Genomic DNA, 18,379 nt, shown 5'->3' with positions numbered 1-18,379 from the left:
TGATTGATATATATAAAAAAAAATCTAAAAGCTATTTTGTCTATATTCATTTGAGTTTTTGTCCACCTGCAACATGTGACAAGCTTGTTTCACTTTGGTTTATTTTCAATTTGGTTACTAGTGGCTAGTGAATAAAACTCAGGATTTTGTGCTTAAACACTATTTAGTTATTTTATGTCTTTTTTATTCAATTAAACTAATAAGTGTTGCTTTCTAAATACTTCTGAACCTCAAAGCATTTCCACAGAAACTCCTCATAAAATACATCTTACAGTGTAAATTCTCCTCATTAAAGATATTAACACTTAAGAAACTTGGGTTGCTTGGTAAATGACAGAAAAGCGGTAAAATTATAATCTTTTCTTCAATGACGGCTACATAGAAGTTTTAGTACGAGCATAATAAATGACTATCCATAAAACCGGGTTAGAGGTCACTGTTTTCATTTTCAGTGCTTGAGAAGTACTGCATTAAGCACTATTATGTCCTGAGGGTCATTGTTTTTCAGCACCAGCACCCCACAAATGTGTTACTACGACCAGCGGAGGCTTTGCAGAAGCTGTTTTTTAGATTAAATGGAGTCCAGTCTTATGAAATGACAGCCTTCATGTTATGTGCCTCTACAACTCAAATTCTTCGATCGCTCTTCAGGCTTTGAAAAGGTGAGAGGGGAAAAAAGGAGAACTGAAGGAGAAAATAACAGCAATTACATCTGATACTGACAGACACTATGGCTCCTGATAGCAAAAAACAGACAGGAAAAATAAGCTGTCAACCTCTTCCAGTATCCTCTATCCCTCACCTATAAAGTGTGCGCACAGAAGCGCAACAGACAGTATTTGTGCCCATCTCTGCATGTTTTTGAGTGCGTGTAAATCGCTGGATTTTTATGAGGGCTACAGTTTTTATAATAATGTTCACACCAAATCCAGAACCATCCCCTTTTGATGCAAAAAAAGAAACTTTTAAGTGCTTTTGTTCTTATAAATGGCCTATGTTTGGGGGAACGTATAGCGGAAAAATACTACAATTTAATAATATAATTTAAATTAATAAATCAAAACTTTTATGAAATTGATACAAATTAATATTAATATATAGTATATATTAATATTTATAATCAATGTTATTTTCTGATGATAATCATATACGGTTTTATCAATTTTATAGAAAATTCAAAAACTCTTGTCTATAACAAAACTCTTTAAAAATTCTTAATGCCAAATGTCTAATGTGTACTTCATCAAAAAATGCCATTAGAGCTGTTCATTACAAATTGTTCATTTTAATAAACTGATTCAAAACTCAGTTTTAATGATTTGTTTGTGTCAAAGAAATCCTGCATGGCATTTTAAATGTATTAAAATGTTTTCATTAAAAACTCAATGTGGATATTTTGCTACATTTTTGCAACGTTATGTAGCAATGTGCATATAAATGAAAATAATTTAATATTGTGAAAAATTTTAAAATATTCCTTTAGTGAAAAGTATGGAAAACAGGCCTTTTTTATTATTTTTAATTGATGATGTCAAACGATTAATTGCGATTAATCACATCCAACATAAAAGTTGGATGTAAAAGTGTGTGTGTACTGTGTATATTTATTATGTATATAGAAATACAAACACATGCATGAAAACACATATTGAATATATTTATATATAATATAAATTATATGAATATAAATATATACATGTAAATATACATTGTATGTGTGTGCTTTTATATTATGTAAATAAAAACTTTTATTTTGGAAGCGATTAATCATTTGACAACACTATTTTTAATTAGAGTATATATATATATATAATTTTGACCAAACGTTCTAAAAAAAAAAAAAAAAATATATATATATATATATATATATATATATATATATATATATATATATATATATATATATATATATATATATATATATATTTATTTATTTTTCTGAGAATTGTTAAAAATGGAGTTATCTGTTTTTGCAAATGAACTCTTCATATATATATGTATATATATATATATATTTGTTTGTTTTGATGTTTGGTCAAAATAATGGTTCACTCTGTTTGGGGTGTATAAAATTTATATTTTTGTATTATAAATATAAATATAAATATAAATATAAATTTTATTTTTAAAATGTTATTTATACCTAAATAAGAAAGCATTAATTTCTTTCTTTCAAAAAAAAAGTACTGACCCAAACTTTTTAACAGTATAGTGTAGAACACAAATTCACATTTACATGTAGAAAACCTTTATTTGGTGTGGACTGTGTGTGTGTCCGTTCCTCACCTCCCAGCGAATCCTCAGGCTGGTTTCACTAGCAGAAAACACTATGAGATTGGTCGGGGCCACATCTGGACTGGACTGCAGGGTCTGCATCATACGAGAAGGCTGACTGAAGGGACTCGAACCCACAATGTTCATCTGCTTCATCCTGAACCTGAAAGGAATATAAATGGAGAGAGACAAAAACAGCATTTTTAATTCTCCGATCTTGCTCTTGAGTAGCGGGAGGACGGGGGATTTTGGACAGGATAACAGATCTCTACAGCCTCTGATCATCTGTAATCCCTTTAGGACAAGATAGTGTGCCGAGAATCAGAAGACAATCTTTCCACAGGACCTTCGGAAAATCAATTGAGGAGAGAAATAGAAAAGGGGAATGAGAGAAAGAGAGAGACTGAAGAACAAATGAGACAAAGAAAAAAATACAGAAAAAAGATAGCTGGAGATACATAACGCAGGGAGAGCTGGCAGTATGAGTGTTTAGTCAACAATGAAAGGTCGTAAACAGCTGAAATTACTCAGAAACCCTGCTGAACACACCAACACCAAAACACTCAACAGGTTTGTGAAGGTACTTTCACATTATTGGGTTCGTTTGTTACCAGGTTTTAGTTCATTAGGTTGATGGGAAAGTGGTTTTTCGTTCAGGAAAGGAGTGAAAAGCTCACCTGTACTGAGTAAATGGGATGAGATTGGGAATCTCCAGAGTGTCTGACGCTGGAGGACTGTCCATCTCGTACAGAACCTTCCATTCCTCGTCCTCACCCACAGTCCCCACCTGTGGACACACAGGATGATTTTCATTTAAAAAGCTATCTAAAAACACACACATGAAAAACAATATCTAGTATGACAAACATTTCAAACTGTAGTATGCTTCACTGCAGTCGAAGCACCTCACTGTGTTGTATGTTTATATCAGCAAGAAACATAAATAGGGTGCATTGTTTTGACTTTTTCCAATAGTACAGATATGACAAAGAAACTTCAAACAGTAATAAATGTTTCTGCATCAATCCTCATCAATGTTGCAAGTCATTAAGTTGGAAAAAAAGGTTGTTTCAAACTTTGAATGCAATTTTTTTCTACAAATGCCCAATCAAATAAATAGCAAAACATTTTTAAATCAAGTGCACTGGAAAGGGAAGTATTGTAATTTTAATGTATTATTATTATTATTATTATTATTATTATTTAACATTAAAACTACAATAGTAATATAGTAAATGTATTCATTGTTTGTCTAAAATTTAGAATGTAATTATAACAACAACAACAAGAACAATAATAATAATAATGGTTATTTTGCACTTTTAATCAAATTTTATCTAAGAATGCAGATCAAAAAATGAGCTAAGAAACTTGTATGCTAACAATGACTAAGGTAGGATAATCACACATCACACTTGAAATGGAAGATAGTAATTTCACTGCATTATTATTATTAATAATAATATAATTAATATAATATAATATAATATAATATAATATAATATAATATAATATAATATAATATAATATAATATAATATAATATAATATATAATATAATATAATATAATATAATATAATATAATATAATATAATATAATATAATATAATATCAATTATTATTATTATAGAGTTCCATAAGAACAATGTTAATGTGGCCTTAGTAGAGTGATTTTTTAAAAACTTTTTTTAAAGAAAAACTACACAGAATCTTGGGTGAGTTCTTCCTTGTGTCCTCACCAACTAAAAAAAAACAAACAAAAAAAAACCTATAAATCCACATTTTAAAGCAGAAATTTTACTAAATACTCTTCCTGGGGCGAAGTTGTCTCCCCTAGGGAAAGTTGCATCTTTATCCCCCTTTTCACCCCACAAGGGTTTACATCCCTGTTTTCTATGCAAAAATGTAACAGTAAAAGCAGTATAGTAGTACGCATAACCAATGGGGAGATTAAACCGGGCATCAAGATATGTCAAAGCATAGAAATAATTTTACCTTTATAATCCAGTTTTGAGGAAAAATGCCCAAATTCGGGTAGTCAACTGGCATCAACATGACAATCAACAGTCACAAATTAGATGTTAAGATTACAGTTGAGATAGCTTATGCTTCATATCAGATTTCACTTGATTTTACTGCAAAATATGGGCAAATCTAGGTCCACCACACTGTGTATAGTACACATCCTGCATCCCTCATTCCTATTATGGCAGAGTGTCATTCCAAATATACAGAGAGTCAGATTCAGCAGTCAGAGCTGATGATAGAGACGCTTCTGACTGACAGTGAAAAGCAACAGAAAACCCAACCAAGCTGCCCGCAGTGCAGACACCATATCAGGGCTGTTGCCTTTGTTTTCTCTGCTTTGTGTTTTTTGTTTTTCACTAATCAAAAGCAAGATGCTATAGATTCTCAACAATGACATGTGAGAGCCGGAAAGGGCTCGTTTTTTTTAACCACCTTGATCTTAATAAGGCCGTAATGAGGTAATGAGCTAATTAAAAAGTGGATCCACAACATGAAAAAAAATCTACAAAGAGACACTGGGTAATGCAGCCAGTCATTATCTGCAAACAAAAACTGCTTATCATTTCAAACATGTCACAATCAAGTGAGTCACATTTCCTCTAGGACCTCATTGAGAGCTGCTTCCATTTATTCATAGCGCAACCTGTGATTAATTTCATGCGGTTAGCTCTTTCCTATCATTACCATGTATAAACTGTCAAAATACTTAAAAGGGGCCACATTCTACACTTCTAAAGTATTGCTATTTCCCACTGAAGTTCACTTATAATGTTAGTCAAGGTTTCTTACACAGAAAACAGTCATCATTTTACATTTTCCAGCCTCTCTCTGACCCTCTGACTGTTTTTGGCTACCACGCTTTTCAAATTTCCATATGTAAATGACCTTTGGTGTGATTGGCCAACCTCATGGTTCACACTATCATTCATCAGAACGGGCTGGGGAATTTAAAGGGAAAGTTCACCCAAAAATGTTAATTCTGTCACTCACCCTCATGCCATTCCCAACCTGTATGAATTTCTGTCTTCTGTGGAACACAACAGTAGATAATTTGAAGAAGGATTCTGTCCATATAATGAAAGTCAATGGAGTCCGCAGCATCACTGGACCCATTTGAATTTCATTGCATTGAAAAAATTTTTTCCAAACCTATAGGCATATATGGAAATCATAATGAGCTTTTATTGCCAAGGAACTTGTTTTGGCGGCATACTTAAATAACTTAATGAATAAATGAATAATGGGACTTATCTCACTGTTTTGACTTTATTTCTTGCAATTCTGAGAAAAACGTCACAATTGTGAGAACACAATTCTGTGAAGAAAATTTGAAATTGCGAGATAAAAGTCGTAATTACCTTTAAAAAATGATTCCATGACAGAAAAAAATAAATAAATAAAATGTCTTGCAATTCTTATTTCTTTCCCGCCAAATTTGTAGACTGTAAGATATAAATTCAGAAAAAGGTCAAAACAGTGAGATAAAAAGTTGCAAAACAGAGAGATAAAACGTTTTTATTATTATATTTTTTATTTAAAAAGCTTTAAGACTGAACAGGTGTTGTCCGTATATAAATAAGCTTTGTTGGTGGTCATATGTTAATGAGCTCCTGTTAGTGACACTGTTTTTGCAGCTTAACAACCATAAATAATCTGGTTGGACCGGGGAGAGAGGAAGAAAAATGCGGTTTTCCATGATATGTCCCTTTCAATATTACAAACCATATGTTGAAACAACTAGTTCTTGGTTTCCATGTAAACTCTGCATCCACACAGCATGTTTTGTGCAGCACTGTTCGAGCACAGGAAAGGTGAAAAGATTACAAAGGGAATCGGAATCGGCAACCGACCTGGTCCAGGATACAGCTGTGAAGAAGTCAGCTGTAAAAAAAACACCCCAACACAAGCTGATTTCTAACCCATAGACTTAAGACCCCATTAGTGCCACCTCAGTACCTCTAATCTTCTTCTCTCTCTTCTCTCATCCCTCCCTCTGACTCCCTCCTTCCTGCTCTCCCTCGATTAAACAGTATTAAAGACAGGAGCGAAGAAAACGAAGGGGAAAAGAGAGGGATCTCATTAGGAGGAGTTTTTCTCTTCACGCTGCACAGCGCTGGACGCCATCCAAGAGGGGTTTAACACATATGCGCACACACAAACACACACCACACCTAAAGGGCTGGGAGACACGGTGCATGACATCTCCTTAGCCTCCTCATACTATGTCAAATACAGAGTGTGAGCTTGCATGTGTGTTTGTGTGTGTGCGTTTTCTCCAGGGGAAGATGTTTTAGTGCAAGAGCAAGCCTGTTTTTCCCTGGAGATGAAGTACCTGCCAGACAACAGCATCTTCACTGGAGCACAGCCTGCCAGACAAGGGCATAACACACACCCACAAATACACAAATACTTATGAGCACATACACTGAAAAGTCATATTCCATAGAGCAGTCTTGGCAGAGAGAAAATTGTAGTTTGTGCAAAAGTTAACCATTCGGCAGAAGGAAAATTGCCATTCGTCACAAAGTTACATATTTTGCAGAGAGAAAACAGCAATTTGTGGAAAAGGTAAGAGTTTGCCCTTCAAGGCAATATTAATAATTTTGCAGAGATAAAATTGCCATTCGTGGCAAATTTAACCATTCGACTGGCAGATTATTGACATTTGTGGAAAAGTGAAACGACATATTTAATTTTATATATATTTGCAGAGTGAATACTACCATTAATTTAAAAAAATACAGACAGAAAAGTCTAATTTGTGGCAAAGTTCACCAATTTTGAGGAAAAAAAGTAATCTACAGAAAAGTTGCATTAACCATAGCATACCATTCAAGAAAAATACAACACTTTTCAAAACCAAAACTATACCATTTGTGAAAAAGGTAACCATGTTTCTGAGCACAATTTGTGGAAAAGCTAACAATTTGGCAGCCAGAATAGTAACATTCATGGCAAAGTTAGCCATTTTGCATATAGAAAAGTATCATTTGTGGAAAAGTTAACCATTTTGGAGAGAGAAAATTGCAAAGTGACAAAGTTAAAGTTTTCATGAAATTAACCTTTTTTATAAGAGAAAATTGCAATTTGTGGCAAAGTTAACCACTCTGTCCAGAGCAAATTAAGCATTAGGCAGACAGAGTATTCATATCTGCGGAAAAGTTAACCATTTTGTCCAGAGCAAATTAACCATTAGGCAGACAGAATATTAATATCTGTGGCAAAGTTTACCACTTTGTCCAGAGCAAATGAACCATTCGGAAGACAGAATATTAATATCTGTGGCAAAATTAACCATTTTGTCCAGAGCAAATTGCTACTGATGGCAAAATTACTACTTTGTTAACCCTTTAGCCATTGTGGTAAAGCTTGGCACTATCCAAAAACAATTTGGCAATACAAGCTTTGCTAAATTTCACACACACACACACACACACACACACACACACACACACACACACGCCTACACACCTGTCCTTCTACGATCCATTTGGAGATGGCGGTTTTTCCGTCACTGCCGGGGTGGAACTTTATGGTGGCAGAGCGAGGACTGATGTTGGAGATGACCAGATTGGAGGGTGCACCAGGAAGCTCTGTTCAGCAACACAACAAAACATATTTATGTAACTCACAAGCTGCTCTAATTGAAACATTTCCTGCATTTTTTGTTCTGCTCTCTGTCTGTTTTCACCATCCTGTGTCTTCATTATCCTTCAAAGAAAACTCCTGTAAATGGGCCCATAACTCACTTCAGAGTCAATTAGGTTTTGTGTACAGCAGTGCACATTGTGTTTGGGTATATGATTAATTGGTAATTAAATGGATTGATAATGATATTTGGGTGGTTCACGGTAGCTCATTCAACAGTAGATAAAGCTCGTTCTCTCCTGACTCCATAGCATATCAGTGGGAGATAATGAGTGTAGCTTGGCTTTTGGTCATCATCATTTATTTCATGTTCTCTCTAACACACGCGCACACACTCAGCAGCCCCAAGAGCTTCATACTGACTCCGTGTGATGTATTACAGTCTTACTGACTGTGTCTCGGATTGCTGGTCTATGTGAAATATGCGCCCCACTGCGGCATCCTGTTTCATGTGCTGAATTTCCTTTAGAGTTCGAACACGGTGACTATCACCGATCCCCAAGGGAGAATTTGATGCATTAAAGTGATGCTAGCATTGAAGTGTGTATTTGTTTGAGAGTGTGGAGACCTGGCGGCAGTCCTGTCGAGATGGTCGACGAGGTGGCAGCACCGGTGCCGGCCTGTGTCAACGCCGCCACCTGCAGTGTGTATGTGGTGAGCGAAGTGAGCCCGGTCACTTTGTATGTCAGCGTAGAATTGGACAGAGCCTGAGATACACGGGTTTTGTTCTGACCGGCCTCCTCCCAAGACAAGATGTAACCTATGGAGAGGTGGAAATGAGATGAGAAGAAAGAGAATATTAAGCTTTGTTCCACAAGTTGAAGCGCCTCGCTGATTTTTGTCTACATAGGCAGCAACCATCTCTTATAAGTGGCTGAATTGAAACTCTCTTTATGGTTCCTTGCATGCATTCGAAGAATGAAATTACACAAAAGATGAAGAGAGAATCAACAACCGTAGCTCACAGTTAATCACTACAGAGCGGTGTTAGGAAGCAATTGACTCGAAGCAGTAAAGCTACTAACTTAACTATGCTTCCTAGTAACATGACAGGGTAACAGTTTAGAATAGGGTCCAATTCCCACTATTAACTAGTTGCTAATTAGCATGACTATTATTAACATATTGGCTGTTAATTAGTACTTATATTCTGCATGACCATATTCTACATCCCTAATCCTACCCAATACCTAAACTTAACAACTACCTTACTAACTTTTAATAAGCAGCAAATTAGGAGTTTATTGAGACAAAAGTTGTAGTTAATGGTTTGTTAATAGCGAAAATTTGACCTTAAAATAAAGTGGACCAATGACAGCAATTCATCAGTTTTCATAATCATGTAATCAGAAGCAACCACTAATTTTTAAGAAAACCTTTTTACACCTTTGTGCAATAATAATGTGCTTAGATATAAATTATGTCGTTTTTTTTTGTCTTAAGGTGTTCAATAGCATTCTATGGAAATGAGATTTTACACAAATTATGTTTTAAGCTATTTTCACACTTAATTTGACAAAATAACAGCTTGATTGTAAATGACACAATAAAAACATTATATTCTCAAGTGATATTTACCTTGATTTTTCATACGTCAACCATTTTCACAGAATAAATGCTTTAAATGTTTAAAATTTATATTATTTTCATATTTTAATAGTGAAAATCTGGGTCTAAGACAAGGGTACAATAATTAAATCATTACATAAAAGGCATCTTGAAACTAAAATAAATTAAGACAAGCTAAACATTCTCCAAGTTTTAATGTGATCTGCTAGTTTTAACAAAAGAGCCTGTTCACCTGTGATAATGCCGTTCTTGTCTTCCGGTTCCTGCCAGCCGATCCTCAGAGATGTGTCCAAGATCTCAGTAAAGCTCAGTTGAGTCACTGGGCCCGGTTCTACAACACATACACATGAATTTACTGCACTCAGCAATGTTACTACAGCTTTCTTTGGAAAAAGAAAATATAATATAATATAATATAATATAATATAATATAATATAATATAATATAATATAATATAATATAATATAATATAATATAATATAATATAATATAATATAATATATAATATAATATAATATAATATAATATAATATAATATAATATAATATAATATAATATAACTACGCTTTGATGTAAAGTCTTTATGCTTTAGGCCCTTAAGAAGATCTCAAATATGTTTTATGGATGCTAGTACACTTTTGAGTACCTAAGAATACAAAATGTGCATTTTTGTTATAAGTAGAAGGTCAACTACAGAGACAGACATGCAGAGACTGAATTCTTTAAACAACAGCTTCATGATTTTATTATCTGAGGGGATATAAACCCGTGAATACACAGCAGGTTTGTCGATGCTCTTACCACAAGCATGTGTGTGTGTATGCGTGAGTGGAACAAAGCTTGTTATTTACTGGGCAGCACTTTATGGAAGCTTTCAAACCCGCTCATGGTAAAGGATTACCTCGCACCCTCAGTACGCAAGATCATAATACTCCCAACAAAGAGCTTGCTGCCGTGGAACCGTTGTATCACAAATGCAAATAGGCAAAAGCAAATTATGTGTTTGTTGGCAATTACCCTCATGAGTTAGCAGTCATTTAGTAGTTAATCAATCATGCATACACACCCTGCAAGACAATACATCTGACAGGCGAACATGACAGTTGCCTGAAAAGCGCAGTGGTTAATGTGTGCGGATAAAGCTTCAATCTCATTAGATCTAACATGCGCGTGGCAAACCCTCATGCCCCGGACTGTCAAGCAGACCTTATCAGTGTGAGTCGTCACGCTAGACTGACAGGTTAATCAATCACGTGCTTATGAGAACGTATGACTGCATGCAACTCATTGCACTGCAGTTCAATTAATTTTCAATTCAATTTTTTTTTTCGCTTGTTCTGAACAAGAGGTCAAGGTTTAGCTGGTTAGCATGGTCACTGCTGGTAGATGCCGTAAATACACCATAAGGATTCATTTTTCTCTATAAATAGATTTTAAAAATAGCCTTTTATTTTGTTATTGCTAACTTAAACTAAATCTGTTACAAATACTTTGTTATTTTAAATAAAGTTAAATAAAATGAAAAAAAAAATTAGAATAAAACTTAAAAATAAAACTTAATCTTGAAAAACTGAATAAAAATAACTATGTTGTGTAAATAAAATGTTTTATGTAAACACAAAATAAATAAATTGAGCTAGAAATGGAAATATATGAAGTAATAAAAGTGACAAAAGCTTATAACTAACAAAATGACTAATACTCAAATTCAAATAAAAACTGAAAATATAAAAAGATAATATCAATATTAATTAAAAAACTTCAAAAAAATTCATGAATACCATAAGAGAGTGTGTGTGTGTGTGTGTGTGTATATATATATATATATTACATAATAAAGAATTAAAAAAAAAAGATTTATTGCAAGCAACATGCAATAAATTTATTTATTTTTATTTTTTGCTGTATTTTGGATCAAAAAAATGCAGCTTTGGTCAGCAAAAGAGACTTCAAGTATTTAAAATGAAATGGAACACACTTATCCCCAAGAGGAAATTTGAAATATTGACAATATGATGGATTCATAAACAATACATACAAAAGTACATAATAATATTCCCTACAAACACAAGTTCCTACACATTACCAATCCTTGCATTAATTAGGTAATTCATAATAATATTATTCATAATAATTTCATTATATTGTAGCAGATGTTTTACCAGTGGCCAATTACTTTTTGAGGTGTGAAACAGACTTATAAGATCTATCAAAAATGGCACATTTGATGTTTATTTGCTGTACACTAATGCTAACAGATATTTTGGCAGGTATTTTAGAGACTAACAATGTTTATTCACTGTGTTTCCATTCCATTCTTTGGAAAATTAAACCTTAAAGGTACGAAACAACCAGGGATTCGCAATCAAAAGTTCCAGTTAAACGACCAAACGAAGCGAATTTCCCACATAATGCTTGCATGCGCACAGTATTTTTGGAACAAATAAAAGGCTGAGAGATGAGAGTGCGCATACGTGCACAACGGTTTTTCGTGTCTAACCTGTTTGTGTGATTGAGCTATTCATGGGAAACAAGCTCCTGTGGCTCAACATTGCAGAGAAGACCACATGCTGTTATCATCTGATGAAAATTACATTGTCTGTTAACAGCTGTACGCGCATTCGCACACATATCCAAGCGCACGCACACACGGTGGGACAATCAATAGCGAGCACATGTGCATTGACTAACAGGAGTGATCCTGCTTCAATAATTGCAGGTTAGTCATGGCTGATTCTCCGTGCCTGTGGCGTGACGTGAAAACAGTGCTTGGGTGGCCAATATATATTCAGCGAAAAGACTAATCAATGGCGATGTAAAAAGCACAATTACGTGGCAAATTGTGGCATGCATAGTGAAAGGGCCAAATTTCTCCTCCGTATCGATTCTGCTGGCTAGAATGTCAAACAAACAGGCTTGTTTTTGCAGAGAGATCTCTTTCTCAAAGCCTGCTGGACAGTTTTCAAGTAAAGAGCATACTGTTAGTCGATTGTCTCCAATTAAATACAGACAGACTGTCTGTAAGAGTGTGTGGGTATCTGCAAGAGTGTGAAATATGATTTTACATGTCAGTAGTGCAAGCAAAACATATCCCAGAGGACGCAGTTATTGCTTAGAGGTTGCTCTTTCATTGCTCAGGAGACTTAATGGATCTCCCTGTTGCTTTTTATTGTAGCATCAACTGTTTTCACTCCTAAAATAGATAGAAACATATGACACTATTTCTGATAAACAGTAAGAGAACTATAACTTTAAAAGAATAGTTCATCCAAAAATGAACATTTGTTGACAATTTACTTACCCTCCGGCCACCCAAGATGTAGATGAGATTGTTTCTTCATCGAGAAAAGATTTGGAGAAATTTATCATTACATCACTTGTTTAGCAGTGGATCCTCTGCAGTGAATGGGTGCCGTCAGAATGAGAGTTCAAACAGCTGATAAAAACATCACAACAATCCACAAGTAATCCACACAACTTCAGTCCATTAGTTAACATCTTGTGAAGTGAAAAGCTGCGTGTTTGTAAGAAACAAATAAATCGTTAAGAAGATTTAAATTTAAACCGTCACTTCTGGCCAAAGCAAGAGTCTATAATCCATAATAATGCTTCCTCCGGTAAAAAAAGTTGATCTTCTGTTGTCCTCTCACATCAAAATCCACCGTCATATTTGTTTAGAACTTGTTTTGGACTGTTTTCTCTTATAAACGGTGATTGATCTGTGCATATTTCTCTCTTGATTCAGACGAGACTACTTTTTCCTCTACAGAAAACAATATTATATTATTAGAGGACTCATATTCTATCTGAAAGAAATAGTTAAAAATGTCTTAATAATGGATTTTTTTTATTACAAACAATTAGCTGATGGACTGGAGTGGTGTGGATTACTTGTGGATTTTCCTCAGCAATTTGTACACTCATTCTGACGGCACCCATTCACTGCCGAGGATCCATTGGTGAGCAAGTGATGTAATGCTAAATTTCTCCAAATCTGTTCCAACGAAGAAATAAACTCATCTACATTGCCTGAGGGTGAGCAAATTTTCCTTGAATGTGGATGTGATTCCTGTAACGCGTTCATATGTTTGTATGAGGACTCACTGTCAGCATGCGTCTGGATCAGCTGTGGTGTGCTAGCTGGTCCATCGCCAGGCGTGGTAAAGCACAGTACTGCCGTCTCATACCATGTGAACTTTCTTAAATTGCTAACGTAACCATAGTGACGTGACCCGTGGAACTCAGGGGCAATGGTCATCATGGTAATGCATTCCGGACAGTGTTCGGGCCACACCAGCAGCTGTGACAGAGATACAGAATAACAATAAGACATACACAAAACGTGATTAAAATACACTGCTAGGATTTAATTATGCAAATTCAAATTTATAGTTGCTGTTTTTGTCAGGCATTTAGCCAATCAATCATGCATACACACCCCAGAAGACAATAAACCTGCCAGGCAAATTTAATTGATTTTTTTTTTTTACCTCCAACAGAACATGTGTCTCTCTTTCTCTCGCACAATCAAACACTCATTCTCACATCTGGCTTTCTCTACCTTGTATCCCTGGTTGATGCCGTTGATGAACTGCTGAGGTGGTGGTGTCCAGGTAAATTTGATGGTGGTGGAGTTGAGAGCAACAGCATCCACATCTTGAGGGGGCGCTGTGGGGACTGCAGAGTGGAAGACAATTTAGCAATGAAATATTCTGGTAGTGTACAAACATATTTTTGCAAAGTGTGCTGTTACATTTAACCTAAAAGTTCAAAATGATTAGAATTTTTAATGTGTATACCATGTGGTTTAGAATGGCACATTCATTCATTCATTCGTCTGATTGTTTGTAGAACTTTATCCCCAAAATATTTTATCTTAAATTAAATTTATTAAATGCATTTTAATAAGCATGTGATTATAAAATTGTTAATAATACTAAAATAATACTATAAAATATTGCTACAATACTGCTATAAAATTAAAACTAAAACTATTATTTTCATGTTAGAAAATATTTTTGTTAATAGGAATAAAGCTGATATAAAATAAGATGTAAATATTGCATTATAAATTTAAACTTAAAAACCTTTAGCAAAAATTAGAAGTGCTGCTTTAGCAACAAATTGAAATAAAATAAGTTGAAGTACAAAAATTACTTAAAAATAAAGGTAACACTTTAGTATAGGGACCAATTCTCACTATTAACTAGTTGCTTATTAGCATGCCTATTATTAATATGTTGGCTGTTTTTATTAGTACTTACAGAGCACATGTTCTGCATGATCATATTCTACATCCCTAATCCTACTTAAACTTAACAACTACCTTACTAACTTTTAATAAGCAGCAAATTAGTAGTTTACTGAGGCAAAATTTGTAGTTAATGGTTTGTTAATGATGAGAATTGGACCTCAAAATAAAGTGTGACCAAAATAAATTAAGGCTAAAGAGAGAGAGAGAGATAAAAAAAGACAAAAACACAATTTACTAAACAAACAAAATTTAAAACGAAAACTGAAAATATAAAAATAAATAAATCAAATTCAAAATATTAATAAATACTGTAATAGTATATAAATAATAATAAAATAACACTGCTCTGGATTTGTCAAAGTTTACAGTGTTAGTGCTTAGATACTCTATAAGGCACTTAGTAGGAATTAAACTAAATACTAATGACTAGAACTGAATATTTGGGCATTGTTTCTTTGTACTAATCTGCTTTTGGACCCGACAAAAAAATAATACAACAGTCAAAAGTCTGGCTCAGTGAGACTATATCCATTGTGACTACCTGGATTTTGGAATTAAACACGTACCCAAACCCCGTTTCCACACATACATACTCTATTTTTCAAATGATTGTTCGCAGCGGCACCGATAATCACATACAAATACACATGAACAGTTTGTATTCAAAGCCTTTCTTGTAGCCTATCGGTGCTATGCAGCAGGCCTGAGCGGGAAGTGGAAAGAACGAGATCATATTTCCATAAAGACTCAATGCCGCTTACACTTAATGTGCTTAAGATGCCCCCTTTAAGGTCAGGCCTGGCGAGTTGAGTACAGATTAGCTATCGCTCAATTGGATTGGGCACTCCGATTCGTCCTGCTGCCCTTTTCATTTCAAACACAATCACACAATGGCACAAGGTTACATTAGTGTGTCTGGAAATCTGAACTGGGACATAAAAACCGCCTCTAACCATGTGTACAAAAGCATTTGTTCCAGTCTCTACGAGAAGAAGGCTCTGCAGACACTGGGTCTCTATTAATCTCTGCAGGAGTATCATTACACTGACGTTAAATAATATGAATAATCATGTCAGAAGGATCTCAGAACACCCCCACACTTCCTTGCTTGCGCACACAAATTCACGCACATGAAGCAAATTAGATTAATTAATGGGCTACGGTCACTGTTTGCCCAGAGTCCATAAATTTACTCTTCTTAGAAATAATCTTTCAGATGGCCGATCTGTGCAGTAAAGCCGGCTAATGGATTTTACGGTTCCCATGGTTACTCTAGATCTTTTATGATATCGGTAGCTTAATGAGAAAGACGGTGTTTTGGACCCAAACCTCAAAGATTTGAAACATCAAGGGTTCGCTCCGACTGATGAGGCATTGTGTTTGTGTTTATTTCTGTGTGTGTGTGTGTGTGTGTGATGATTGTCTAACCTCCTTGCAGCGTGTACTCAGTAACAGACTGGCTGTACACCCCCAGGCCCGCTCCAGTGTAGGCAGCCACTTGGATCTCATACTGCGTCCAGATGATGAGCTCTCCAATCAGACAGTAATTAATCTCTGCACTGGTGATGTTCTTCAGCTGAAACTCACCAGGCAGACCTGCCAATCTGTACCTAAGTGGGAGGGGGAGAGAAAGAGAATCATGTGTTTTTTTTGGAAGTTGATTGTGAACCTTTAACACAAACACACTCACTCGTAATTTCAACTAGATGCTTTTGTAGGAAATGAAAGTGGCGCTTACCCATGCACAACTCGTATCTACGGTGCTGGAATATTGTGGGTGGTTTTCAGTACATTGCTATATGGTTGCTAGCAGAGCTGGGTACATGTAACTGACTACATGTAATCAGGATTACGTAATCAGATTCCAAAAATTAGGTACTTGTAATTAGATTAAATTACATTTTAAAATTAGACAACAGTTATTGATAACATGACTACATATTATTCACACAGTAGCAATAAATTATTCATAATTTATTGATTTTGCCTAATTCCTTTTTTTTCATCTTTTTAATGTCCCTTTCTTAAATAGCCTACCACTTATGTACATTCAGAAAATCTTCAGTTTTGTGGACATTCACACACACACACACACAGTACCGCTGCTCCCTATAGGCAGAGTACGCAGTTTGCGTATGCACCAACTCCCAGGGGCACCATCCCAGTTGCTCAAAAAAAAAAAAAAAACTTTCGTTCTATATTAATATTAAAATTAACATATACATATATATATATATATATATATATATATATATATATATATATATATATATATATATGTATATTTAGATTGTATATATATATATATATATATATATATATATATATATATATATATATATATATGTTCATGTTTAGATTTTTGTTTATGCATATCATTACAAAAAATGCATTTTACTGTGAACACAGGCAGCAGACTAAGCACACGTGACGCGCCATTCCCGCATCCGCGCTCGCGACCGCTCACCTCACACCTGATGTTTGCGGCTGACTGCAAATGATCATAATTGATGGACAACTACAGCTGGGAAAATACATCAGCAATCCAGCGCCAAGAAAAGAAAAATAACAAAAGATGAAGCCCGTGCATTACTTCCAAGTACTTTCTTAATCTTGTGAAACTTTTTTTTGGCTGTTAACGTTAATAACGTGTTTTAATGTCGGCAATAATTTAACCACCAACAACGCATCTAATATTCTCTCTTGAGTTTCCACATTCCCTTACAAAACTTAGCCATGGTTTTACTACGAATAAAACCAAAAATCATGGTTCTTGTAGCCATGGTAACCACAAATTAACCATGGTTTTGTTACTTCAAATAATAGTTTACTATTAGGACAATATATATATATATATATATATATATATATATATATATATATATATATATATTTTTTTTTTTTTTTTTTTAGTGGTTATAAAACAGACCTAAGCCAACAACAGCCTTTAAAATTACTTAAACATGCATTATATAAAAACAATGAGGCAACTGATTGATTGATTAATAATTATATGGTGGTGGTGAAAGAAGGTTCTTCAGGTTATAAAAAGTGGTAAAAAAAAAAATCAAAAAGTAGTCAAAATGTAATCGATTATGTTACTAACTACACTGTAAAAAGTGATCTCAAAAAAATTGAGGAAACCCGTTGCCTTAAAATTATTACATTAATAATAATAATAATTAAAAAAAAGTTAAGTGAACTTGACAATTCACTTAACTTATTTTTTTTTAAATTATCATTTACTTAAAAATTTTAAGGCAACAGGTTTGCTCAATTTTTTTTAAGTTAAGTCAACTTATCAATTTTACAGTGTACAATTTTTATCATGTAATTTGGAATCAGTAATGGGCTACAAGTAAGTAATCTACCCAGCTCTGAACAAAGGTAGTAGTGACACTTGCTTACAACTCATATCATCTACTATTGAATACATGTAATTTGAAAACCTGGTGGAAAAACCAGATCATGCCACCTTAAAGGGATAGTCCACACAAAAACTTTTGTCCATACAATGGTCATCAATGGGAACTGAAAATGTTTGGTTACCAGCATTCTTCAAAATAGTTTTTTTTTGTGTTCCACAGAAGAAAGTAAGTTGTGCA

General features: G+C 34.4%; 1 protein-coding gene across 7 annotated transcripts in view; it reads right to left on the bottom strand.

The window, feature by feature from the left end:
* Positions 1-18,379, bottom strand: part of sdk1b (sidekick cell adhesion molecule 1b) — a 227,098-nt gene that overhangs the window by 39,856 nt on the left and 168,863 nt on the right. For all 7 annotated transcript variants that reach the window (XM_058789555.1, XM_058789548.1, XM_058789564.1 and 4 more), the window contains 8 exons: positions 16,203-16,384; positions 14,082-14,197; positions 13,625-13,820; positions 9,752-9,850; positions 8,519-8,710; positions 7,774-7,895; positions 2,952-3,061; positions 2,287-2,437 (listed from right to left, as the gene is read on the bottom strand). In XM_058789555.1, coding sequence (XP_058645538.1) covers positions 2,287-2,437; positions 2,952-3,061; positions 7,774-7,895; positions 8,519-8,710; positions 9,752-9,850; positions 13,625-13,820; positions 14,082-14,197; positions 16,203-16,384 — 1,168 coding nt within the window. The remainder of the gene's footprint in view (positions 1-2,286; positions 2,438-2,951; positions 3,062-7,773; positions 7,896-8,518; positions 8,711-9,751; positions 9,851-13,624; positions 13,821-14,081; positions 14,198-16,202; positions 16,385-18,379) is intronic.

This window comes from Onychostoma macrolepis, chromosome 01, assembly GCF_012432095.1.
Source record: "Onychostoma macrolepis isolate SWU-2019 chromosome 01, ASM1243209v1, whole genome shotgun sequence".
NCBI lineage: Eukaryota > Metazoa > Chordata > Actinopteri > Cypriniformes > Cyprinidae > Onychostoma > Onychostoma macrolepis.
This window is presented reverse-complemented; position numbering and strand designations above follow the sequence as displayed.